The sequence below is a fragment of the Tachysurus fulvidraco genome, chromosome 23 (genome assembly GCF_022655615.1).
Source record: "Tachysurus fulvidraco isolate hzauxx_2018 chromosome 23, HZAU_PFXX_2.0, whole genome shotgun sequence".
In the NCBI taxonomy this organism is placed as follows: domain Eukaryota; kingdom Metazoa; phylum Chordata; class Actinopteri; order Siluriformes; family Bagridae; genus Tachysurus; species Tachysurus fulvidraco.
The window spans coordinates 6,379,823-6,404,130 of record NC_062540.1 but is presented as its reverse complement, the minus strand read 5'-3'; the positions used below and the strand labels follow the sequence as shown (position 1 = coordinate 6,404,130).

Below are 24,308 nucleotides of genomic sequence, written 5' to 3'. Positions count from 1 at the left end.
TGACAAACTGTACCTTGTAATCAAGGGGAGGCAAAATCATATAAACACTTACAGATGTTTGAGAGTAATTTATTCTCATCCATTTAAACATGACAAAGATACATCATACAAATGTTTTGTTTTTGAAAAATCCAAGCATAAACCAAACAGTGATATATACATGCATATATCCCACCTTTAGGAAACACGCTGCAGTTGTTGAGCATCAGCTTTAGTATTAACCAAAGCCAGCTGTAAATGTCTCAATTAAATGAGAAGATGGATCCTAATTGCCGCAGTGGATGCATTTTTTGCTCTCCTGTTCAGAGGCACAATGCAAGCCATAAAACAGTATCTTTATTCTCACACTATTTCGTTGCATGATTGTCCATATATTTTTGCCGTTCATTTTTTCCGCCTCACTTTTGGTTTCTTGACTGGTCGAAGGTATGGGTTATCAATCATGTTTTCCTCACTGTTCTTCGCTGAAGGCACACTACTACCAGGTGGCAGAACTGAATTCTCCTTATCTGTTCCCGAGTCCTCCTGGATTAAAGAAAACAGATTAGAACATTGTGATGAATACATTTCCTCACAGAATTGGGCCAACATTGAACAACTCTGTACAAAGGCAACACATGTACAAAGAACTGATATCTATAGAATATACTAAACACACTGACGTCGGAAAGACTCATTAATTCAGTGTCAGATGTGCTAAACATCACTGCATGATCTAAACATGCACCGCAGTGCTTGAAAGTGACAGCACAGAGACGAGAGTTGTTATTCTCTTACGCTAATCATGTTGTTGGCATTGTTTTCAGTGTCTGTCTGGTCATCCTGCTCAGACGAGTCCGTCTCCTCCATGGACTGCAGCTCCAGCTCAGATGGCAGTAGAGTGCTCAGGTATGGGATGGCGCTTGGCTTTGCTGCGATCACTGAGAATAAGCAGGCAAGGCGTTACCATATTTTCACACTTTTACCATTTTTCACACAATTTTACATCTGACCACCCAAATGTGCAGGGGGGAAAAAATCGTTAAAAAAAAGAAAGAAAGAAACCAATTGATTTGCTCATTTAGAATTGTATTTAGAAAAATGTAAGCCATGTTCGTCATTAATTACCTTAATAAATCTTTACCTGCAGTTTGGACAATTAGCTGTCCCTAATAAAGTAGCTAGTAAATGTATACAGTATATTCCGCACTATAAGGCGCACCTAAAAGCCTTAAATTTTCTCAAAAATCGGCCGTGCGCCTTATATACTACCGGTATGTCACAAAACAACATTAGTTTCTTCCTAGCCATTATGCGCTCCACACCAGTCCAGTAGGTGGTGGTAAATGCACCTTAAGTTGGTTTGCCATCCGCCAATAAAAATCAGATGCTTACGAGGCACAATTCAAACTACAGGCTATCAGTTACACGGTTGTAAATGGGAATAGAGCAGCTGCGAATGAATTCAACATCAATGTATCTATGGTTCGGAAGTGGAGGAAGCAAGAAAATGTACTGCGCCAAGTTAAGAAAACACAGTAGATAAGGACTTTGATGGATTTGTGGGAGATTGATTAAAAAATAATGTGTGTGTATCGTTAAATAGTAGAATAAAGTTCAACTAAACTCACTGTTTTGCTTCTGTTACCTTTTTTGTAGACCGTATGTATTAGCATGCGCCTTATAATACGGGGTGCCTTATGTATGGGTTAAGTACAGAAATAGACCCTGTAATTGAGACTGTGCCTTATAATCCGGTGTGCCTTATAGTGCGGAAAATACTGTAATATACCTAAAAGCTAGAGTGTAAAAAAATATGACATTTGTCCCTGTACTAGATGAACTCAAAGCAGAGTTCGTGTAGATCTTCACTTCAAATGGACACAATCCCACAGGACCACCCAGCTTACAGATCTTTATCCACACCATTACTTTTAATCATTGTCCTTACACGGAAAAGCAGTGAGGTCATCTTTAAAGAGGCTATGTGTCTCGCCGGTCTTTGCCATGAAACGAGTGAGTGCTCTCTCCACATCTCGTCTCTGGGAAGCTGCCTTCTCCCTCAGCACCTGGTAGTCTGATACAGGCTCACGAAATGTCTGCACACCAGAAAACCAAAACATGGGGGGAGAAAGTCATCGTTTCTGCTCTTAATATCACCTACTACCTAAAAAATAGGGTACTAATTCAATTTCACTTTATCTAGCCCTGCGTTACAGTTAGTCAAATACATGATGTTTCACACATTGTCGTCTTACCGGGGTTTTAATGTAAGTATGAGGATCTGGAAATTCTGGGAAATGGCTAGGGATGTGTGGAGGATGTGTCCGCTTTTGTCCAGCAGCAAGAGACTTAGGAATCACTGGAGAATTTGTCACTGGAGCTGTTGCAAAGCAGACAAAATGACTTAACTGATAGCAGCAATAGAATAAAAATCAATCAAAATATAATTGGTGTTGAGTTTTTTTCTCAATTTGGAATAAGTAAAAGCACCTAAGAGTAAGGATGTGAATAGTTTGTAACTTACGAGCTGTTATGACCATCCTCTGTGATCTTTTGGCATACAAGGGGAGAGAATCTACGTTAAAACCTGTGAATGTTAGATCAGAGAAAAGCCATTTTTAATTGTCCACATTGGGGAGTCATATTAGACTAGACGCAGAGCTAAATTCTCACAAACCCCACATAAATCCACTTCCTTTCAAAATTCCCTGCCCGTTATCCCAAAGTTTTTACTTTGATTCCCTTTTCCCATTGCTCTACCTCAGCAATAACCTAACTGACTTGTACACCGCACATTACATGCATTACATATAGTGCACAGCATTGATGCAACTGGTCATTGCTTACCCATTTCCACCAACGTAATAACCACATCTGAGAGAGTAGGGCTGCTTCTGGCAGTATGCTCGCAGCTTGCTTTTGCACAACGTCCGACCTCAGATATGTCTGCAAATCGTATCATAACAGAACAGAATCTGTATCATTTGAGTGCATGAATACACAATCAGAAACACACAAATTCTCCAGATAAATAATTATACAACTATCCTGATTTTTTTTTTGGTTTGAAGCTAAAACCCCAAGTGTCACTACAGGCCATGGGCATTAAGTTTCTGAGTCAGTCACTTTAGATCATTTTCTCACTTCTGGTCCTGGAATATCACTGCACTGGGTCATGCAAAACACCAAATTGTGCAAGGCAGGGGGTACTCAAAGGACCAAGAGTGAGAAATACAGATTTAGATACTTATCCACATACTTAACTACTGGTTACACTTAACAAGACCATTTAAGATGTACTAAATGTAACCTGGTTATACTGCATTGATCACAAAGGTTCCAGGCAAGTGTACATGTTACGACATTACTATCATCATCAACCCTCATCTTTCACCCTGCCTTCCTACAGGACTCAATTCCAGCAGAGATGCTAGAGCTAATCAGGCAGACTGATGGCGATAAGAGATGTAGAATTTACTCATTGCATACTGTCTGTACTGAGCTTAACTAGATTATCATAATCACACACTGTACCTACACGCATTGTCCCTTTTAATCACACTCACTATACACATGCAGTTGCGTGACTTTGTCCCTTTTGATACATGCTCTGTACAACTTGTCATCCACTAAGAGGCTTTAAACACTGTATATTCTTATTCTTTATCGTACACTTGAATGGTGAGTGCATGAATATGTTACAGGTATATAACTACTTACTGATTACTTAATGCCCATGTTAAAGATGTTAACCATTTTGAATATAACACCAACAACAATGCTCTGGCCTCTGCTTTATAAGTTTTATTATGCAAAGCAACACTCGTGTGATGGAAGTAAGCTCCCCCACAAAACCTGTGCTGTGTTATTCAACTCTTATGAACAACAAAAAAAATCTGTCAAATCCATTCCAAAGTACAGTTTTTGCACAGCAGTTAAAAAAAAATGTAGTCGATAACAGGACTAATCGTGATACTGAAACGGCAGGGATACAAACATTATCCAATTTCCACCCCAATTTTGAAACGATGATTACGATGCAATGATAACACGTCATAGGCCTAATTTGACATTTCTGCTGGTGACTAACATTTCTCTCATTAATACAAATGAGCCCAGCAGTGACAGCTTGTCATTTGAACTCATGGTCTTCTGATCAAATGTCCAGTCCACTGTGCTACCACTGCCCCAGCTAACTTCCCCCTGAAAACAGACTTAATGCTCAAATAAATACGAACACCTGTACATCTCATTTATGCAGTACTCCAAAATCAGCCAATAATGTGACAAGAGCATTAAAATCACACAGATGCATGCCTCACGTACATTCTAGATGCACTACACAACAATGAGGATCGCTCTAATGTAACTCTTAAATCTTTTTATTTATTTATTTTTTGTTGTCCAAACATTTATCCTAACATACAGCGTGTGCATTGTGTAATAAACAATGTAAAATATAAGTGAAAAAAAAGTACATAAAATGGAGTGGAAAAAAAAAACAAAGTTAATAGAGGGTGTGTAGAGAATCCGACATGACAGGAAGTCTACAGTACATCAAATCAGCACAACTGCAGTAAGCAGAAAAGCAGCTCTAAATGCAAAAACACATCACACCTTGAGGTGGATAACAGGTTCTTACCTGAGGCTATTATAGGCACAGGTTCAAGCAAAATAAGCAGATAAAGATTAGGGGGAACCTTTTCCAGTCTTCAGCTGTCCAGTCTGGGCAAAGCTGTGCTCATGATAGCCTGAGTGAAGTGGGACCTAATGGGGGCTTCTAATTTTGTAGTTCATCCACTTCAAGCCTCAATGTTTTGTGCAAGCTGAGCTGCCTTTCTGCTCACCATGTTTATAAAGAGTGACTATTTTAGTCACTATATCTTTTTTTGGCAGCTGAAACTAAGCTACCCTTATCAACAAGTGACCACTCTGACATTGTTTCGGTGTGTTGACACTACTCAAGTTGGCGTGTTGTGTTATAAATGGTGCTGTTTAACCATGAATGTTTTTAGTGTAACTTACAACTCTGCATCATCTCTGTTAAAGTTTCCACAGCCGCTTTCTCAGCGCTTTCGAAGCCGCATTCCGTCAGCAAAGAACTGACCACAACCTGCAGTGTGCGCCGTCGGGCCAGGTAATAATTCTCAGCCGGATTTGTCGTTGGTTTAGTACCACTTGTCCGCTATAAAGCAAACAAAATAATGTCACTTTAGATGTTAATTTTGAACGAGTAGCTTACGTCTTATGAGCTGAATATATTTAGCTTGCTAGCAACCATCATCCAGTTCTCGGCTTCACACCGCTTGCTAGCCCTTAACAAGCTAGCCCTTAACAAGCTAGCCCTTAACAAGCTAGCCCTTAACAAGCTAGCCCTTAACAAGCTAGCCCTTAACAAGCTAGCCCTTAACAAGCTAGCCCTTAACAAGCTAGCCCTTAACAAGCTAGCCCTTAACAAGCTAGCCCTTAACAAGCTAGCCCTTAACAAGCTAGCCCTTAACAAGCTAGCCCTTAACAAGCTAGCCCTTAACAAGCTAGCCCTTAACAAGCTAGCTGATTGACCTGGGGCTAAAACGTGAAGAAAAGCTTACAACTTCGCTGGAGAACATATACAAATTCGATTAATTATTAATTATGTTCGATAAGGGTCAAAAACGTCCCATGCGCGACCAGTATATATCTAGATCTAGCTGAAGTTTGTCTAGCATGCTAAGCTAACTATCTGACAATCACTGGCTCGTTAGGAAACTAAATTACCATTCCGACGTTTAAAGATCCGCCGCTCGCCACCGCAGGGTCTGCCATCTCTATGTAAACTTATTTTTTACTGAACACAACATAAAGAAAGACCGCGCGATCTTATCAAAAAGCTAAAGCATTCTGTTTCTGCAACAGCGTAGCGATAGCGACTTCCGTTATGTACCAATGCGGCTGTGCATAAACAAGAGTCCTTTCCATAATAAAAGTCTTAAAAACATCCGTTTTACTGATGGTCCTAAATATGGTTAATACGTGATAATAAGATTAATAAATACTATGAAGCTGAAAATTAAGGGGTTAAAGCATTTATATTTACAAATCTCAAAAATTACTAAAAAAAAATTCTATGTAGTAAATAGAATAAAGAATAAAATTTCTCCCCCCAAATTGTGGATGTTTAATGCTGCTCTTCTTCACTTATATTTTACATTATTTATTACATAATGCACGCACTGTATGTTAGGATAAATGTTTGGACGACAAAAAATAAATAAATAAAAAGATGTAAGAGTTACATTAGAGCGATCCTCATTGGCTTTATAGCGGCGTTTATCAGCGTTTATCAACAAAATGTTTGAGCTGGCCAATCAAAACTCAAAGTAGGCGGGCTTTAGTGCATCTAGAATCTACGTGACGTTTCCGTTTAAATTGTGAGTTTATGAGTAATCAATTAATTTAATGAACGTACTTACCTGGCTTTACAGTCTGCTTTTCAATATATAAAATGATTTATAAAAATTAATTTAGGAGAGTTATAATATAGAGTAATAATAATCCTTAAAATGTATGTATAGCTGTATAAATATACTTTAGAAGTCTTTATTTGTGTGTAGAACATTAGTATACAGTGTACAGGTTTGAAACAACATGAGGGTGAGTAAAACATTTTGTCTGGCTAACACACGTTGTATCACCCGCAGCCTGTGCGTGCTCGTGCGTGGGCGCGCGTGCGTGTGAGTGTGTTGGTTGGCTGGTTGTGTTTATGGGTGCTCTGTATATGCAATATGAATATTACATACATGGATATTTGTATGAAAAAGTCTCTTTTAGGCATTTTATAAATCAGAATGCATCATGTGATATCTGAGAGAGAGAGAGAGAGAGAGAGAGAGAGAGAGAGAGAGAGATTTAGGCTATAACATTTAAGACAATGATCAGGGTTTTGCACAAACTAGAATTTATTGATCTGCAATCATAGAAAGCTCACTTAATAAAGACTAATAAAGACTTGTTACATCCTTTATAAATAATATTCAGCCAGTAGAAAATCATTACATCGTTTTAACAAACTTACAAAGTAACATTTGAGAACAGGTCACACCCAGAATTCCCAATATAAGCTGTTCAACAGCATTCAACCCCAACAGGCACTTTGCATTTCCTCTCTGTCAGACATACACAACCCTCAGTGCACAGGCAGCACATGCAGTGTGTTAGTGTGTATCTTAAGAGGCATGGGCCCTGAAACTCATACGCCGCTGCCTGGGCATGGGCAGTTCCTTAGTCTTGTCTTCCATCTCAGCTTCCTGTTCATCATCTGCTGGGATGATCGTCTGAGGCTCTTGAGTCTGAGTCGTCACTGTTATGGTCTCTTCCATCAGTGTCTTACGGGTGATTTCTTCCTGCTCTGGAAAGAGTGAACAGGCAGCTTCCACAACTCCACTCATGATGCCCAGGACTGCAAAGGTCCCTCCAATCAGATATACCTTCATGGCACCTTTTGTTGGTCGAAGACTTAGCATCTCCCTCGCAAATGGAATGATCTCCTGCGTCATCACCATTTTGTTTTTAATCGGTCAGTAGTTGTGTCTGTCAGGGAGGAAAATGCTGTTAGAGCTCATTACTTCATCTAAACTACTACTTTTACTATTCAAAATAAACATTAATCTTAGTATATATCCTGCATTTAGTACACAGTTTAGCGCAGTTGAGCACAGATCAGAGAGGTTCAGAATGTTAGTTAGAAAAGATAAGCTTAATAACAAATAAAGGAATAAAAAGTACTTACATTTGAAACAAAAGTGGAATCTTAGTTGATCTCTCTTGATTATTTCCAAGTATCAACAGACAACTAGCTGCTGTCTCGGCTGATATTTAAGGCCAGTGGCTTTTGTAGCCACACCCACTGATCATGAATATTCATTAGAAAAAATAAGCATTGCCAGTATGCTTGTGCAAGTTTTTGTGTGCTTCAGAGATCGGGTTTGCATGTCTAGTCACTTGAGTGACCTCTGTGTAGGCAACTTCATCCCCTGGTCATGTGACGATACACTCTGTTGTACGTGAGTAATGTGGTGAATCTGATGTTCCCTTAAATAAGATAGATAGTGATGTGATTTTCAAGTCACATCAAGAAGCTTTTATTGTCATTTCATCCATATATAGCTCTAGATCTAGCAAACTAGATCAATAAATTCTAGTTTGTGCAAAACACGGATCACTGTCTTAAATGTTTTAAGCATAAAAATCAATATCTCTCTCTCTCTCTCTCTCTCTCTCTCTCTCTCTCTCTCTCTCTCTCTCTCTCTCTCTCTCTCTAAAATGCCTAAGAAGAGACTTATCCATACAAATATCGATGTATGGAATATTCATATATAACCGGATTTTGCCATATCCATAAGCTTTGATGACTCAAAGTTCATTTTTATTGTATTTGTTTTAGTGGAACACACACACACACACACACACACACACACACACACACACACACACACGCACATGCACACAAACAAACTAACAGTCCTACGGTACAATTTAGGAGTCATGGATTTCATACAACATTTTTAATATTATTAAATTAAGGTAAACTTCGGTATACAGTATTTTTTTCTAATGGTAGTATTGTAATATAATATTAGTCAGTACAATACAGATTTGATTAGTGTGGCAGTTATATAAACCCATAATACAAATGTGCTGATGTAGAGTGTATTAAATCTTTAAGTATTAAAAAAAGGCTTAATGACTTTTACACATACAGCTTCTTAATATAAGGAGGCTGCAGTATTCTGTGGTAGTAGCTAAAAAGGTGTAACATAACTAGGTACACTACATTAAGTGTGTGTACTGTATGTAAAAGGAGATATTCCATGCAAAGCGTTGGAGTGAAGGGCAAATTAGGGCAAGATGACAAACTGTTAACCTTACTCTACTGGGTCCTCCGCCAGCAGTTGCAGTGTCAAAGCTGGTAAAATTAAAATGTCAGTAAACTCTGTTTATACTGAGATCAATAAAATTGCATCATCTTGAGTTAATGATCAGTGGCTTACCTGCTGCCTTGCCCTTGTTCTCTTTATATGTTGCCGGGCAATTCATTAGTGTTTAGTTGTATTAGTTCTAATAAAAGTGACATGCAACTCATACACACCGTCCACCAACTATTCATTCAGATTTTAACACAGATGTCACAAAGTCAGAGCTGTACTCTATGGCAGGATACCATTTCAACTGTTCATCTAGCACACACGCATTTCATTTAATTGGTAAAATAATGTTATTGGTCACATACACAGTGTGACTTGTTCTTTAATACCAATGATATAAAACTAGAATAAGAATAGAATTTACAGTCAAAGAGAATTTACCAGGAGGAAAATACGAGTACAGTTAGGGGGAAGAAACCGTATGAATGTACTTTTAATCATTTTTATAGTTGTCATATATATTATATAAATGTCAAATGTGCTGTTGACCTTTTACAACCATTTGGTAAAATCAAGTCTGCCAAAAAACTTTACTCATGTGTAAATGAGTGAGCATTTGTGTGTGAGGTGAAAGAGAAGAGGGACATTGAGCAACGTTATTTATTTGACTTACTCTAGACATGGCTTCTGCTGCACGGACAGCAGCACATCAGTGACTTCTGACCCACAGCACTAAGCCGTGCTATGGCCTGTCTCCCAGAAGCACAGACAGAGTTGAGAAACCTGGCCAAGCATGGTCACAGCATCACAGGCTGCACGTAACAAAATACAAAAGAGCAGCTTCAGCAAAAAAAAAAAAAAAGGCGTCAAATTTATTTCTTTATTTCTTTTTATTTTTTTTTTCATAACCTACTCTGACTTTGTTTCACACTTGCTTGTGTTTAATATGGGTGATTGACAATGATGATAATAGTCTCTTCTTTACTGTGCTATAAAAGCATGTGCCCTGAACAGATGCTAGTAAACTTAAGCTTGGGAAATGATATTGAGGTCAGAGACGTTCATGTGTCTGTGTTTTCATTCTTACCTAATTCTTCTGGAAATGTATCACAACTTTGGCTCATGCTGCCAGAGCTGCTACTGTGAACTAGCCTTCAATTTACCAGACAATGTAATATAATGTTACTATGGCAACATGTTTTTAATCCAAATAAACCAAATACACTTTCATTGCTGTGTTTTCTAATCATTAATTCTCTTCACATGGTACAAATAAAAAAATCCATTGGTCTTTGACCTCAAGGCTTTCCACTGTCAGCATGTCAAATCTAGCTCCACGTACCCCAGAATGTTATAATACAGACGCATTATAGTTGCAATATAAGTTGCATTATATTAGCTATTTTATATTATGGAAACTATGTTAGTCGCCATTTGGATTACTCATGTGTTCTACAATACTTCTCAAGACTTAGCTTAAAATATCTGAATGATTTTGCAGTCTTTGCTTGTTTTAGTCACAACCTCCTTATCAATATCAAAAACTGTGAAACTGTCCAGCTGTGAAATTGATGTCTGGTTTCAGTTTGAGACTCAGATATATCGTAATTGTAAATGATCATACTATTTTTATTTGTGAACATAGAGAGATGCTGCATTATAGAGAGATGCTGCAGTAAGAACTGCAATGTTTTTGCTCAGAGTGTTGAGTGGTTTATCAATTGATTTTGTTTGCATACTGCAGTTTTAGATCATTTCTGCCAGCAGCACACCCCCCACCCCCACCCCCCACCCCACCCCCCTTTGGGAAGGCCAATAAAAACCCTCCAATACAATCCAAATACACACTCAAATGTGTAGGGATTTTGTCTGACAAGCCAGAGGTGGGACTAAACAAGAGAAAGGTCTGACATTTCCCAGCCAACTATGGACTTAATAATAACATGTATTACATGCATTTGTATCACATATTACATTTAACAAAAAATGTTGGGATGTGGTGCGGTAGCTAAGGTGTTGGACTACCAATTTTGAAGGATGTTAGTTCAAATCCCAGGTCCACTGATCTGCCACTGCTGAGCCTCTGACCAAGGCCCTTAACTCTCAGTGGCTCAGGTGCATAAAAATGTAAGTAGCTCTTGTTAAAGGCATCTAGTAAATGCCATAAATGAAAATGTATCTAGCATGTACTAGTCACTTTGGGTTTCCTCATTTGTCTGACATATTTTGTGTGTTACATTTTGCCTGTAGAAGTTTCCTTGTGCTTCTTTGTCGCGTCATAACAATTAAACTGTTTAAATAAAAATAAAAAAAAGCTAGATTTCTATTATGTATACCATTCCATATACCAAGTACATCTGTGTACTTACATTAAGGTCTAATTAGTAAAGGAAAATTGTTTCATTTTCACATAATTATCACAATACATGGAAAGACAGTATTGTATTTATTCGTAAGGGTTGCATTGTATAATGTACAGTAATAGGTAGATGTCAAATATGTCAACACAAACCTGAAATGTTAGGACACTTATTCACTCTTTATGTCTCAAATGATAGAACTATATACAAAAAGCCCAAAAACATTGGCAAATTGTTATTATCAAAAAAAGGAAAGACATTCTGTTATGTTGAAAGGTATAGTGACACAGGTTATTATCAAACAACACGCATAATAATCATAATATACATATATTTCTTATAAAAAATAAACTTTGTCCCTAAGGTACATTAAGTAAATGAAACAAAATCTAAATATTACTTTAATGCAGTGGTTAGTGGGATCTTGCCAACTGCAGTCTCCTCATCTGGGTTGAGCATTTAAACCCTACTGAATAAATTTAGTATTTCCTCCGAGACATAAGCCAGAGGTGGGACTAAACAATTCAGAGTTAAATATCACAGCAAATTACAGACTAGTAGGAAATAAATAATACAAATATCGCATCACCAATACTCTCCATGTAATATGAAGCACACAAGTTATGGATAAAATGGATTGCTCTTTATAGATAGAATACACAGGGCTGGATTTACATCAGCCCCGAGGAACAAGCTATTTGTGCTATAATACCACCAGGTGCCTAAGAACGTTCTTCTGTTCTCAGAGGGTACTGTAGGTCATTGATATGATGATACGGAGGCACTCTTCTCATCTCCAATACATTGGTGAAACCGCAACAAGTCAGCTGTCTAGTTTCACTCCATATCCCAAAGGAGCCAAACCCCAAAGCATGCCAGCTTCAAGTAACCAGTGGCCAAAAGACAGGTCAAAGATCTGAAAACACACAAACACAAAGCTGTCCTTGAGAGAAGTACTTGCTAATATAATTATAGTTTGTTACTATATAATACAGTAAAAATTAATTTGTGTACATGTGACCATTAAACCATGTAATACATATAAATAAATAAAACAACTCATCGAACCACTTCTTACAAGCAGTGAGCAGAAATTCAAGAATATGAATTTGGGTGCAGACTGAAACTGGACAGGTGTAGAGTGGAAAAAGACCAGGGCCCATATTTAGAATATCTAGTGTAGAAATGTTGGTGTTTCCCCTTAAAATTAAAGAGATGATCATAGTAAAGATAAAAGTTTTTCATAAAGCATCTTAACTCTTAAAAGAGTTGTTAAGGTCAAAAAGTGTTAGGAGTAGTGAGGAGGACTTTTAAGAGGTTTAAGAGTTTCTTTGTAAAAGGAGAAAATGGGAGAAGTGTAAGAAATGTATTAAATATACAATATTTAATAATGATAGTGAGTTAATAAAATGAACCAGATTAGATCATGTAGGGATTATTTTTGTGACGAATCACATCAGAGATAACATTTCAGACACTTTTTTTTCCATCTCTTCCCTGCTGCTATGGCATTTATAGATACGCTAACATTTCAGAAACAAAGGCTAAATGCCATATTGGCATGAAAATGTAAACTACATAAAAAATATATATATAATCTCTCTAAGATTTTTTATCTCTAAGTTTTTGTACAGTATTGTCCTTGCTTGTACAGTATTGTACAGCTTTGTCCTTGAGTTGCTATGAGATTTGTCATGAATCACACTTAAGCTAAGATTCCTAGTTAGAAACTTTTAAGCTAAGTTACGAGCTCTCCTTTGAATCTTGGAATCTTTATGAATACGGGCTTCGTATTAATGTGTTTTGATTAAAATGGAGGAGCAGTTTAAAGTGTAGCAGCAGTTTATTCTGGGAAAAAATGAACTCTTGCTGTAATCTTTGACAATGATGCTCATCCTGAACATGTTGACTGTATAGAATACAATTATAGAAGATTAATGATTTATATTCCTACTAGTCCCACAGTTGAATGGGTCCTGCTCATTAGGACTCACCAGAGAGACACTTCTAAAGCATCTACCAAATGGAAAAAGATTATGCAAATGTATTTGCTTTACCTAATTATGTCCACTCATAATGCTGCAAAGGCCAGTCACATGACACAGCAGACACCAGTCTGAATTTTCTCCACACTGCGATTGGTGCCGGTCTTCTCATACCTGTACAAATAGGAGGAGATGATTTCTGAATCGCTAAACAATTCACACTTTCTACTTTGTGTGTAATTGACATGAGCCAATACTCATTTTATATATCATAATTCAGTATATAATGTCGCTATGGGATGGGTGTAGAATGAATTTGATTGGAAAGATCAATCAAATGAAATACAGATTTAGTGATCATTTAAGAATATCAATAAATATTATATAGTAAAAAGAAAAGATATTTTTTCATCAGCATGAACTGGTAAAGCTCAGTACCTATTTAGGTTTCCTGGTTCAGAGTGGTACACATGTTTGGTCTTCTCAGTGACTGTGAGCGTAACACTATGGCTGACCTTCGGCAGCAGGTACTGAGCTTTTGTTTCCAAGGAAACAGATGGCAATGTCATATGACCGCAAGGTATGTTGCCGTTGGGTTCTTGATTGCCATGGATTGGATGGTTGTCTGTTGCTTCAGGGTGAGGCATCGAAGTGACTTTAATGTCAGGCAGCTGAATCTGTTTCAGGCTCTGTTTGGCCGATGCCTCACCGTGCGCAAGCTGTAGCTTCTTCATATGGTTGATGGCCACTGTAGCATTGAATGCTTGCTGGAATACACAAATATAAAACTTGTCACATAACCTTCCTAATCTACAACTAAGAAAAAAAACAGGTCCAGACTGGTAAAAAAAATCACACAGAGGGCATATTTATGAGCGCTTGAGGCATACGAAAGGACCATTGCTGAAGCTGTGTTGTGTAATCAGGCCAGAGATCAGATGAATTGCCCCAGTGCAAATAAAGCAGAGAAGGCAAACTTTAATTAGTCTTAAGAGACTGGGTGCTTTTACCTTCCACTTGGACTTGGCAAAGTTCTTCTGGATCTGCGTGCTGACAGAATGGTAGATATCACGATTTTGGGCGGTTTTCCCGATGATCCTGAGGACAAATCCAGAAACAAATTTCTTGATTTATCACAGTGTTAAACAAATTTATATACATACATGTACACAAATCTAGATATATAACATGGAATAAAAGACAGAGATATAGCTTGTATACAGCTTGCTCTTTTATTAACTTTTATTTGTAAACAAATATGCAAAGAAGCAATTATTATAACCCTAAATGCAAGTGGACAAGTTCATAGATTTGCATGTAGAGATCACAAGAACATGTACAGATGAATAATGATATAACTGATGAAACAAGACTATAAAGTGTGCCGGGAAGCTCAGTGTGCACTGTTTACTCAATAAGTCACTTCCCAGTTGGGATAGAATAAACTGCTATATAATTTTCTATTAAACGCTTGTATCTTACCATGGATGTCTCAGCGCTTGCTCTGTAGTGTAGCGCAAATTAGGATTCTTCTGCATCATGTTGCGGATGAAGTCCTTTGCTGGAAAAAACAAAACAAAAACAGTAAACTCGAAGAATATGTATGTTTGCATATATAAATATAGGCAGTTTCGTTAAATTTCCAAATTGAGAAAAAAGAAAAGACATTCACCAGAATCTGAAATGTCATCCCAGAAGGGAGAGTCAAACTCATACTTGGCTTTCATGATCTTCGAAAAAAGACGAGTCTCCGATTCCTCGTAAAAAGGAGGATATCCACAGAGACTGCAGAGACACATCATTGAACAAGTCAATTACAAACAAATGTTACAAAAAGAAACGTTAATAGGAAATTAGCTGTTTTGCTGTAACACTCCTGTTTAATTTCCTCTTCTTAATTTTCTAGAGCAAATGTATACTGTAGCATGTCTGTGTTAGCATTATCCACTAGAGGGAGGTCTTTCACATGCGACTAAGCAGAGCAAGTTAAGAGCAGATTTTAATCTGGCTAGAGTTCAATGACATGGCAAAAACAGCTTGTTACTTACACTGTATTTAAGTCATTAAACTCTTAACAAGACACGAACCTTCATTTCTATCTTTCAATACCAACATACAATAGAATTGAAGCCTACAGTAATAGGTCCCATGGGGGATATAAACTCTAGTGTGTTTTATGTGTATCGTAGATTTAACAGTAAAAATTGTATTAATAATAGCAAAATTATTAATACTATTATTAGCATAAATAGCAAAATTATAAGATAGACGTCTTACAGTATATAGGTAATGACTCCAATAGACCAGCAGTCCACTGCTTTACTGTAGGGCTTCTGAGCTAATACCTCTGGAGCTAGAAGAAAAGAGAAAAACAATCAATATTCAGCACAAGTTTTACACACTTTTATTTTTGTCTTGTTCTTTGAAAAGAAAAATGTCATATGGCCTACTTACCCACATAGCCTGGGGTACCACAGGCTGTGGACATGATGCCCTTGTCCTCCATTTTTGAAAGTCCAAAATCACTGATCATTATCTTGGACTTCTCATCTGGACTGTAGTACAACAGGTTCTCAGGCTTTAGAGGTAAAAGAGATATTGTGCTTTACAGCAGGAAATGAAGCAGACATGATTCAAAGCTTAGATGAGTTTAAAAAATAAAAAATATGGACATTGTGTGTGTACCTTTAGATCGCGATGTACTATGCCATTCTTATGCAGGTAGTTAACTCCGTCGAGCACCTGCCTTATTACTAAGCTAGCATCCTTCTCTGAGTACACACCTCGGTCCAGGATCCGATCAAAAAGCTCACCACCTGAAACGCTGCCAGAATAAGAAGACAAAATGTTTTAGATAATAGCTGCTATGAGTAGAAGGTATGGGCTGAGATGGGCATTACTTCTGATAAATGCATTATGAAATTCTAATTTATGTTTTATATGTTTATTGATTTATATCTTATTTGTATTTGATGGAAATTGCTTTGTGTTGCAAAATTCTAAAGTCTAGTTTTCATGCAGATCTGGTGGACTGTCTAGCTGCTAGAAATTCTTTGTAGGGTTAAGACTTATAAATCTTATGAATAATGCAACGGTGCTTCTGAACCCTTGGACTCATTAGTCACTTTTGTCCAAGTCTCTCAAATCTCTATGATTTTATAAATTGATTTGGTTTCTTAGTTGAATGATCTTGGATTATAGCTAGCTGTTAAAATACAAATCAATCCAAAATACCGCATTTTATAATTTTTTTATGTTGTACAATATGTTGTAGTATTAACTACATTCACATTTAGTTAAACCATTTAGATTTTTTGCCTTGATTGTAGGCACAAACACGACTTACAGCTGCATGACGAGATAGTAATGAGTGCGGCTTTCGTAGAGATCTTCCAACCCCACAACATTTTCATGTTTAATCCTATAACAGATTCAGAAATAAATTGGTTATTCTGTGACCTTTTTTATATACATTTTTTTACACACAAGTATGTTGTCCAAAAAGTCTCCAAACGTAAGGGAAATGAACACTTTTACCAACAACCATGTCCTCCGAATTTGATTTTTTTTTGCAAGGTTGTCATGGACTTTAACATGGAGACAGACATTGATTGTGGACATCTATGAACATCTACTGCTGCAGCCACAAGCATATAGTGCTGCCATACATCGTCCCCTACGTTTGGAGTCTTTCGTATTACACTTTACCTCCTTAACACAGCAATCTCATTCTCCAAGTTGATGTCCTTTTTATTCTTTTTCTTCACACACTTAATGGCAAACAGCTTTCCTGTTTTCCTTTCCTTCACCATGAACACCTCAGAGAACGCTCCCCTAAGAGACAGAGATGAGCTTATTAAGATTTATCGGTTTAACACCGCTGACAAGAGGAGAATATAATAGAGAATATAATATAAGCATTCTGATATATTTTTGCTTCAAAAAAGGTTAATTTAAACGAGAATGTGCTTATGACCTTTTAATGCCCTTCCTCTTTTGCACTTCAATCAGGCTCAGTATGCATCTGTTACATAACACCTAGCCGTTTGTGACTGGATTTGGAAGTGATTTAAATAAGTGATTATCTTAAGGAAAATGTGAATTGGCTTGTTGACGATATAAGAGCCATAGCAATAGCTTTATTGTTCTCGGTGCCTTCTAACTGTTAAAAGCTGCAACCTGGAATACAGTACATGTCCTGGCAGGGGATTAAGCATCACAATCCCCTACACAACGGAAATAGTAACAGCTCAGGTATCCAAGGTGTGGCGCTTCGAACAGGTCGCTGAGCTCTCAAAGAAAGGATCAAATCCTTCTTGTTTTTTAGTGGTTTGGAAATCTGTACCTGTACCAGTTTCTATACTAACAGATCAGATTCATTTCATTCATTCTGATTCAGTAATTCATCCATATACAGTATATACAGAACTGCTTTAACTGTATACTTACTCTTCTCATTCATTTACAATCCTGATAATACACGTACTTAGTGTAAAAACTATTTTGTTGCATGACCCCCACTTGCAATGGCCTGTCTCACACTGTCGCTCACCCCCACAAACGCACACCTCCACGAATAACTCAGAGCATCACAGAATTGCTTTTAATTGCCGCCTCCGAGCTCCTCTGAGGCCAGCACACTCTCTGTTACTGAAATTCTGCCTCTGCAATTTTATCTTTGAATATAAAAGGTATGAAACCCTGAGACCGTAATTCACTACAGTCAGTAATTATAGCGGTACAATTATAAATGTTGGCATGATAGATTAATACATGCATAGAGTTGACCATTCATTTTGCACAATGCTCAGGGCTTATAAAAGGAGAGCCGATGATGACAATACGTCTCAATCGTAGCTACAAATTTGTTGCGATCTCATGCACCACATTATGCAGTGGCACATCCTCAGTGGTGCTCTGTTGAGGGATATTGGGATTTGGTTCAGGTTGTTTTTCTCACAGGAAATGGTCATCTCCCTCAGGCAAAGCATTTCTCACTGGTCTCATTGCCTTCATTTTTATAGCTCCAGGGATAATTGCAATGGATGCAAACGCTGCTAAGGAAAATTATGTACTGAATATCAGTGCTATGTTGTTCTGAAGGCTTTCATACTAGTTTTATAATCAAGACTGTAATTCACTAATTTAAATTTGTCCCAGCCACTCGATTAAGAGAGCCGATAGATAAAGTAAAACTCTCTCTATACAGTTAAGTGTTCTGAAAGTGATCCTGATTCCACAGAGTTAAATACGCCCAGCTTATCACAGTCTTCCATTTCTCGCAACTTGTCTCTGAGAATAGAGGGAAATGTAGAGGGTGTTGAAAACTGCTGTTTCTTTCTGTGCCAAGAATAAAGAAGTATAATTAGTAATTCTTTGGACGATGCTAATTGGACAAATTTGGACAATTAGTTTCACAACATTCCATTCAAATGCATACACTTTTAATAAAAAGCCTGAATCCTCAGTCTAATTAAGTCCACTCAAGTGCTCAATGCCCTGTTTCTATTAACTTTTGTTAATTTTATTATCATCTGTTCTGTCTATGCCAGTGGGTCCAGTAGGGTTCACAGCCACAGCAGATGTCCATGGTCCATAACCAGGCGGTCAGTGTTTTACTATAATTGTACACATTTAAATAAAAAGTGTCAAATATTTATTATTGATGTTCATTAATAAATCTGTTATGAGAAAAGTCTTTGTTATACAGTTAGCTAATCTTGTGACTAACCACAGCACATACAATCATGCAGATGCAGATTCAAGCCAAATGCTTTAGTAAGGTTTCACATTAAACACCAAACTGAAGAAAAATTTTTATTATTTTGTAAGTGTGGCATGGGTTTTGGGGCCAGATGGTCTGGTTTGAGTATTTCAGAAATTGAGAATAGAGATTTTTAGAAAGTGTTTTTTGAAAAAAAAAAAAAAAAAAAAAAAAAAAAAACAACAACATTACATGAGCATCAGTTGTGTGGGTGGAAATGCCTTGTTGACCCAAGACATCAGAGGAAAATCACTAGTTCAAGCTGACAGGAAAGATATAGTAACTTATAATCACTTATACATCTGTGGTGATCTCAGCATGCACAAAACATTGATCCTTTACATGGATGAGCTCCAGCAGAAGAAGACCACTTCAGGTGAGGCTGTCATGAGCACAGATCCTGGAACTAGACAGCTAAAGACTACCAAACGTCAACTCCCATTCTTGGCTGATCCCATCTAGCTTTGATGTGCTGTGTGTTTTAAGATGCTTTTCTGCTCACCTATTCTGTGTAAATTCTAGAGACTTGTCTAGTTGTGTGTGAAAATCCCAAATGATCAGCCATTTCTAAAATGCTCAAAGCACCCATCTAGTACCTGCATTGTGCATCTGCCAAATGATTGGCTGATTGAATAATAACACACTGTATGTAAGCTGGTGTACAAGTGTTTCTATTAAAGTGGATGGTGAGCATGTATTTTACAGTTAAATGGACCCCTAACTATCAAAAGCTTGAGAACCCATGGTTCTTAAACTACCCGAGGACACGGATCCTTAGCCATAGAATATGATGCTGTATCCTGTATGATACATTTGATCCAAAGAGACATTTGGACAACAAGATGCTAATTAAACATATACTATATTTATATAATGTGTAACAGAACATACTGTGTACATTTAGATCCTAATATATAATATTTTATTTCATTACAAAATTTAATCTAGGTGTGTTTTATAGTTATTTTTTTATTTGAGTTCGAGTCTTATTAGTTTCCTATCATAATATTTAAGCCTGCTATTTTACTGCAACAGAATTTGCAGTATGGATTACTATATTGAGCGTGTGCTAAGCTTGTGAATAAACGACTAATCTTCAAATGTCTGTGTAAGCTGAAGATGGAGAAGCTCGTGCAACTTTCATTCATTCAAAACAAACAGTAATAATACCAGCTGTACTGTTGTTATGGGAATAATTATTAAAACACTGTACTCACGATCCGAGCACCTCTATGAAGTCGAACACATCTTGAATGTTGTCAGTGCTCTTCTTCCAGTCATAGTCAGCCTCTTTGCGACCCATTTCAGTGTAAGCGTCTCCAGGGATTTCTACAACACAGGAAATAGGACACAGAGATCAATACTGTACCAACCTAGTAATCTAAAGGCTAACTTATCCAGTTTGAGAAGATAAACAGAAGTCAGAGATTGAGAGCATCAGAATTATATGTTGGTTGGGACTGGAAACAACTTCTAATATTCCATGAATTTTTTTTTTCTATATAATTTCTTGAGCTCTTCAGCTAGCTGTCCTATCTCTTGGATGTTGGTACTTATTAGCCAATTAGAATTCACATGTACAGAATTGAGCCCAAAGAATAAACAATGAAGAAATCGGCATCTGATTTATGAAGTTGTTATACAGCATCAAACCAAGCAGTGATTTCAGCACAATTATGAATAATCCTCAAAACAAGCTCCCGTTATCAAGCCTTTTATTTTCATTTTGTATAAATATGCCATGCCCAAATTTACATTCATAAGTTGATATTTATATGAAGCACACCCTAAAGAGCAATGCTTAAATCAGATATATGAATGAAGTAGATATTGCACAAACGTCTCTTTTATTTTATCACACCTATTTCTTCTATTTTAGCACAAGAGATAGTATGACGTGCAGAGAAACTAAACTCCTTATGGATGGAAATGGGTTAGCCTATCTACACTTGAAAGAACTGGAAAGGATTAAAAGTCAATTAACAAGCCTGGTGTGTCCAAAGGCTTGGCCTCTTTTCTCTTATATAACAGAGTAAAGAATCTTGATTCACTTAACCCCAAAGGAATTAACCTCCACGGGTCAAGAGGTCAAAGTCAGGACATCAAACAGATAGCTACCGCATAACAGTATGGACACTAAAGGGATGTGATATTATGTGAACACAAAAGTTGTTTCTTTTTTTTTTTAAATTTTGTTTACTCTATTTTAATTCAGTAAGCAAATAGACAGGAACTGGGTTACCTGTAAACAAAAAGAAGGTGTTATTATTTGGAAAACTCTACATGATGTGAGCCAAAGTTAAGCCTAATCGAACACTGCCTATATGTTTTATTTTTTCAGTTTACTTTATGACATGCTGTACAATTTATAGCACCGAACTTCTAGAGCATAAATATATGCTTTTTATATCCCTTTTTTTCTAGGAGAAGGTATGACACGGTTCAGTATGACACCCATGTAGACATACATTCATTCATTCATTCATTCATCCATTCATTCATTCATTCATACATACATACATACATACATACATACATACTTCATTCATTCATTCATACATACATTCATACATACATACATACATACATACATACAGACATACATACATACATACATACATACATACATACATACAAACATTCATTCATTCATTCATTCATACATACATACATACATACATTCATACAGACATACATACATACATACATACATACATACATACATACATACAAACATTCATTCATTCATTCATTCATACATACATACATACATACATACATTCATACATACATACATACATACATGCATACATACATTTGTGTATTAACAGTGCCATAAAAACATAGTTTATTCACTAGATATGTATTCCATATTAGTTTAAACACTACTATTACTTATGTTTGCATACGTAAATTACCCTCACTAAAATATTTTTTTATTTAATCGACCTTACCTTCTGGTATGCAAGATCTCCAGGTGTTAGGGCAGTTTAGTACGGGTAGACAGGGGCAACAGGGACAGCAGGGAGAGAAGACAGCACGAGAAAACCGGAGCAACCGATGCGCTGATCTCAGCGACACGAACATGGGACACGCAGCTGCGTGCAACGGGAGCGCATGACCGTGCAATAGTACCGTACAGTACAGCAGGCGAGACTCACAACTTGTTACCCACAGACTGCGTTTTGTTTAACAATGATAAAGGGACGCGTTTACTCTAACTTGCAGCTCGCACCAGTCTCACTGCTTTATGAATGAAGCGGAAAGAAGCTTATGTGCAGCTTTAACTTACCTACAGCCGAGGGGGGTATGAGATGCTCCGCTCTGCCTCTCCTGCTAAAGGCTTCGGACAGACTGCCTCAGTGGAAGGCAGAGACGTAAACGAGGGCAGAGACTGGATGGGGAGGGGTGGGGGGAAGGGGGAGTGCATCACTCTCTCAGTTGTGTTCACTTGTACCAGGTTAGTGTTTAAGCATGACATGTTCATACCATTCAGAGACAAATGAACTTATTAGAATGAAAGATGTTCCTTATGTCAACTTTCTTTCTTTCTTTCTTTCTTTCTTTCTTTCTTTCTTTCTTTCTTTCTTTCTTTCTTTCTTTCTTTCTTTCTGTCTTTCTTTCTTTCTTTCTTTCTTTCTTTCTTTCTTTCTTTCTTTCTTTCTTTCTTTTTGAATAACTTCTTTATTTAGTTCAGTTTAATTTTATTTGTACTTAAATTCTATACCACTCTGCTGCCCAGATAATTCATTTCTTCAAACGACAAAAATAAATTATTTCCAGGCACTGATGATTTAGGACATAGACTACTGTCAGTAAAGGAAGGTGAACAATGACAAACAGGTGAGTTGGCACAGACTTGGACAGGATATTAACTTATGCAGTCAAAGCATTACTGGATCTTGCCATCTTACTGATATGGCAGTATAAATGTTCCTAATCTTGTTTGTCGCTAGAGACATACAGGTATGCTGACTTTAGGCTTTCACAAAGCATGGTAAAGATTGTTTGGTTCATTGTGATGCTATCTACCCAGAACAGAATCTTTGTGCTGTAATATTCGTTCGTTCATTCATTCATTCATTCATTCATTCATTCATTCATTCATTCATTCATTCATTCATTCATTCATTCTACTGGTCAACATTGTGATGATTCTGAAGCTTATTCTAGAAACCGTGTACATAAGATAGAAATTCACCCAGCAATGCAAAAAGCATCTTAACAAGATCCCAGGAGGTTTCCCATACAAACATAAACATCCTACAGAAGCAGTGTCTCTAGTGAGGTTACTGTAGGGTTAAATGCAATAAACCCATGTGAACATGTTCATTACAAATGTGTATGTTTGATGTTGCTAAGGAAGGGAGATTGGAAACTAAACATAGATCTCTCTAGATACTTCTCATTTAGTGATGTGAATAGAGATGTTTGTTGATGTTCTGTGTGTCTTACACTATCCTATTTAAATTTTCATGAATGAACTTGCAGTTCTCTCCATTACGCATTGAGCTTCGGAAGAAATGGTTAAAATGGGTTACCATTTTACCATTGGATTTGAACTTGCAGCCTACCTACGATAGGGCAAATGCTTTTCTGCCGCACCCCCTGGGAACTGTTTACATTCATGCTTGAATCTCTTTTCTATTCAACAGTCTTGACAGCATCAGTATTTTAATTACAGAGACCTTTTACAAAGACAGAACTCCAAATTCTACTTCCTTTTGTTACAGACAACTAAGACAGTATGGATGAAATGATGAAGTTTTCCACCTTTGTTTAGTACTGATAGCAAAGTTTGTGACCCCACATAGATAGCCTTTAGAAGGTCCCTGTTAAAGTATCTTGCCAGTCTTGTAAAGCAATTGGGGAAGTGGATTCAAGATGTAAGGTGCTCTGACACACAACAAGGAGGATGGTAATACTAGTGTTTTAAGATATTACTCTTCTTGCCATGTTTAAATAAGAACCGGCATGTGTTCTGCTGTTTGTGTCATAAATTAGAAATTCATAACTAATAGTGTATTGTTTAACTTCCTACTATATGGGGAAAAACAGACAGGTTTAGGGAGTAGGGAGAACAGCATTCAATGCTTTTGGAGCCTTCAAGGAAGATAATGTGAAGTTTTCGGCCCCAGGAATAGGAATTGTGACTGCCTTAAAGATTTGGCAGCAGACACGAGACAAATGTAAAAGCTGTTAGCAATGCAACAGTGCAACAAAGTTCAGAATTCAGACATGGTTAGTACTGCTGTCTCACATACAGATGGTCTCAGATGTATTCTCAGTGGCTGCTTCTCATTCTCTATTCACT

The 24,308-nt window shown here is 37.2% G+C and overlaps 3 protein-coding genes across 5 annotated transcripts; all 3 read right to left on the bottom strand.

Moving 5' to 3' along the window:
• Positions 1-53: 53 nt before the first annotated feature.
• LOC113642035 (transcription initiation factor TFIID subunit 8) lies at positions 54-5,938 on the bottom strand. 2 transcript variants are annotated; one of them, XM_027145299.2, is made up of 8 exons: positions 5,740-5,938; positions 5,008-5,167; positions 2,830-2,928; positions 2,507-2,569; positions 2,238-2,362; positions 1,931-2,078; positions 778-920; positions 54-525 (listed from the first exon to the last, which is right to left on the bottom strand). In XM_027145299.2, exons 1-8 carry the CDS (start codon positions 5,785-5,787, stop codon positions 385-387), a joined length of 927 nt encoding a protein of 308 aa, XP_027001100.2. In that variant the 5' UTR covers positions 5,788-5,938; the 3' UTR covers positions 54-384. The 2 variants fall into 2 exon arrangements, with proteins under 2 accessions (XP_027001100.2, XP_027001101.2); XM_027145300.2 differs by lacking the exon at positions 5,740-5,938 and adding an exon at positions 5,261-5,397.
• A 964-nt stretch (positions 5,939-6,902) lies between these two features.
• On the bottom strand, positions 6,903-7,551 carry g0s2 (G0/G1 switch 2). The gene has a single exon (XM_027145302.1). It carries the CDS (start codon positions 7,521-7,523, stop codon positions 7,188-7,190), a length of 336 nt encoding a protein of 111 aa, XP_027001103.1. The 5' UTR covers positions 7,524-7,551; the 3' UTR covers positions 6,903-7,187.
• A 3,774-nt stretch (positions 7,552-11,325) lies between these two features.
• camk1gb (calcium/calmodulin-dependent protein kinase IGb) lies at positions 11,326-22,407 on the bottom strand. Of its 2 annotated transcripts, none has more exons than XM_027145298.2 (13): positions 22,287-22,407; positions 20,212-20,323; positions 16,939-17,064; positions 16,577-16,651; positions 15,916-16,054; positions 15,685-15,808; positions 15,508-15,583; positions 14,903-15,015; positions 14,713-14,791; positions 14,241-14,328; positions 13,669-13,997; positions 13,303-13,404; positions 11,326-12,161 (listed from the first exon to the last, which is right to left on the bottom strand). In XM_027145298.2, exons 2-12 carry the CDS (start codon positions 20,295-20,297, stop codon positions 13,338-13,340), a joined length of 1,302 nt encoding a protein of 433 aa, XP_027001099.2. In that variant the 5' UTR covers positions 20,298-20,323; positions 22,287-22,407; the 3' UTR covers positions 11,326-12,161; positions 13,303-13,337. The 2 variants fall into 2 exon arrangements, with proteins under 2 accessions (XP_027001099.2, XP_027001098.2); XM_027145297.2 differs by lacking the exon at positions 22,287-22,407 and adding an exon at positions 21,949-22,273.
• Positions 22,408-24,308: the final 1,901 nt, after the last annotated feature.

What these genes read in the sequence shown, in the direction of transcription:
- LOC113642035 (XM_027145299.2), bottom strand. Translation starts at nt 5,787, where the DNA reads ATGGCAGACCCTGCGGTGGCGAGCGGCGGATCTTTAAACGTCGGAATG. An exon ending in TATTACGTTGGTGGAAATGG is followed by an intron (nt 2,570 to 2,829) that starts GTAAGCAATGAC and finishes TAACATTCACAG; the next exon opens with GTTTTAACGTAGATTCTCTC. An exon ending in TGACCTCACTGCTTTTCCGT is followed by an intron (nt 921 to 1,930) that starts GTAAGGACAATG and finishes GCTTATTCTCAG; the next exon opens with TGATCGCAGCAAAGCCAAGC.
- g0s2 (XM_027145302.1), bottom strand. Translation starts at nt 7,523, where the DNA reads ATGGTGATGACGCAGGAGATCATTCCATTTGCGAGGGAGATGCTAAGT.
- camk1gb (XM_027145297.2), bottom strand. Translation starts at nt 22,081, where the DNA reads ATGTTCGTGTCGCTGAGATCAGCGCATCGGTTGCTCCGGTTTTCTCGT. An exon ending in TAGTACATCGCGATCTAAAG is followed by an intron (nt 15,809 to 15,915) that starts GTACACACACAA and finishes TTACCTCTAAAG; the next exon opens with CCTGAGAACCTGTTGTACTA. An exon ending in GAACCAGGAAACCTAAATAG is followed by an intron (nt 13,405 to 13,668) that starts GTACTGAGCTTT and finishes CTATTTGTACAG; the next exon opens with GTATGAGAAGACCGGCACCA.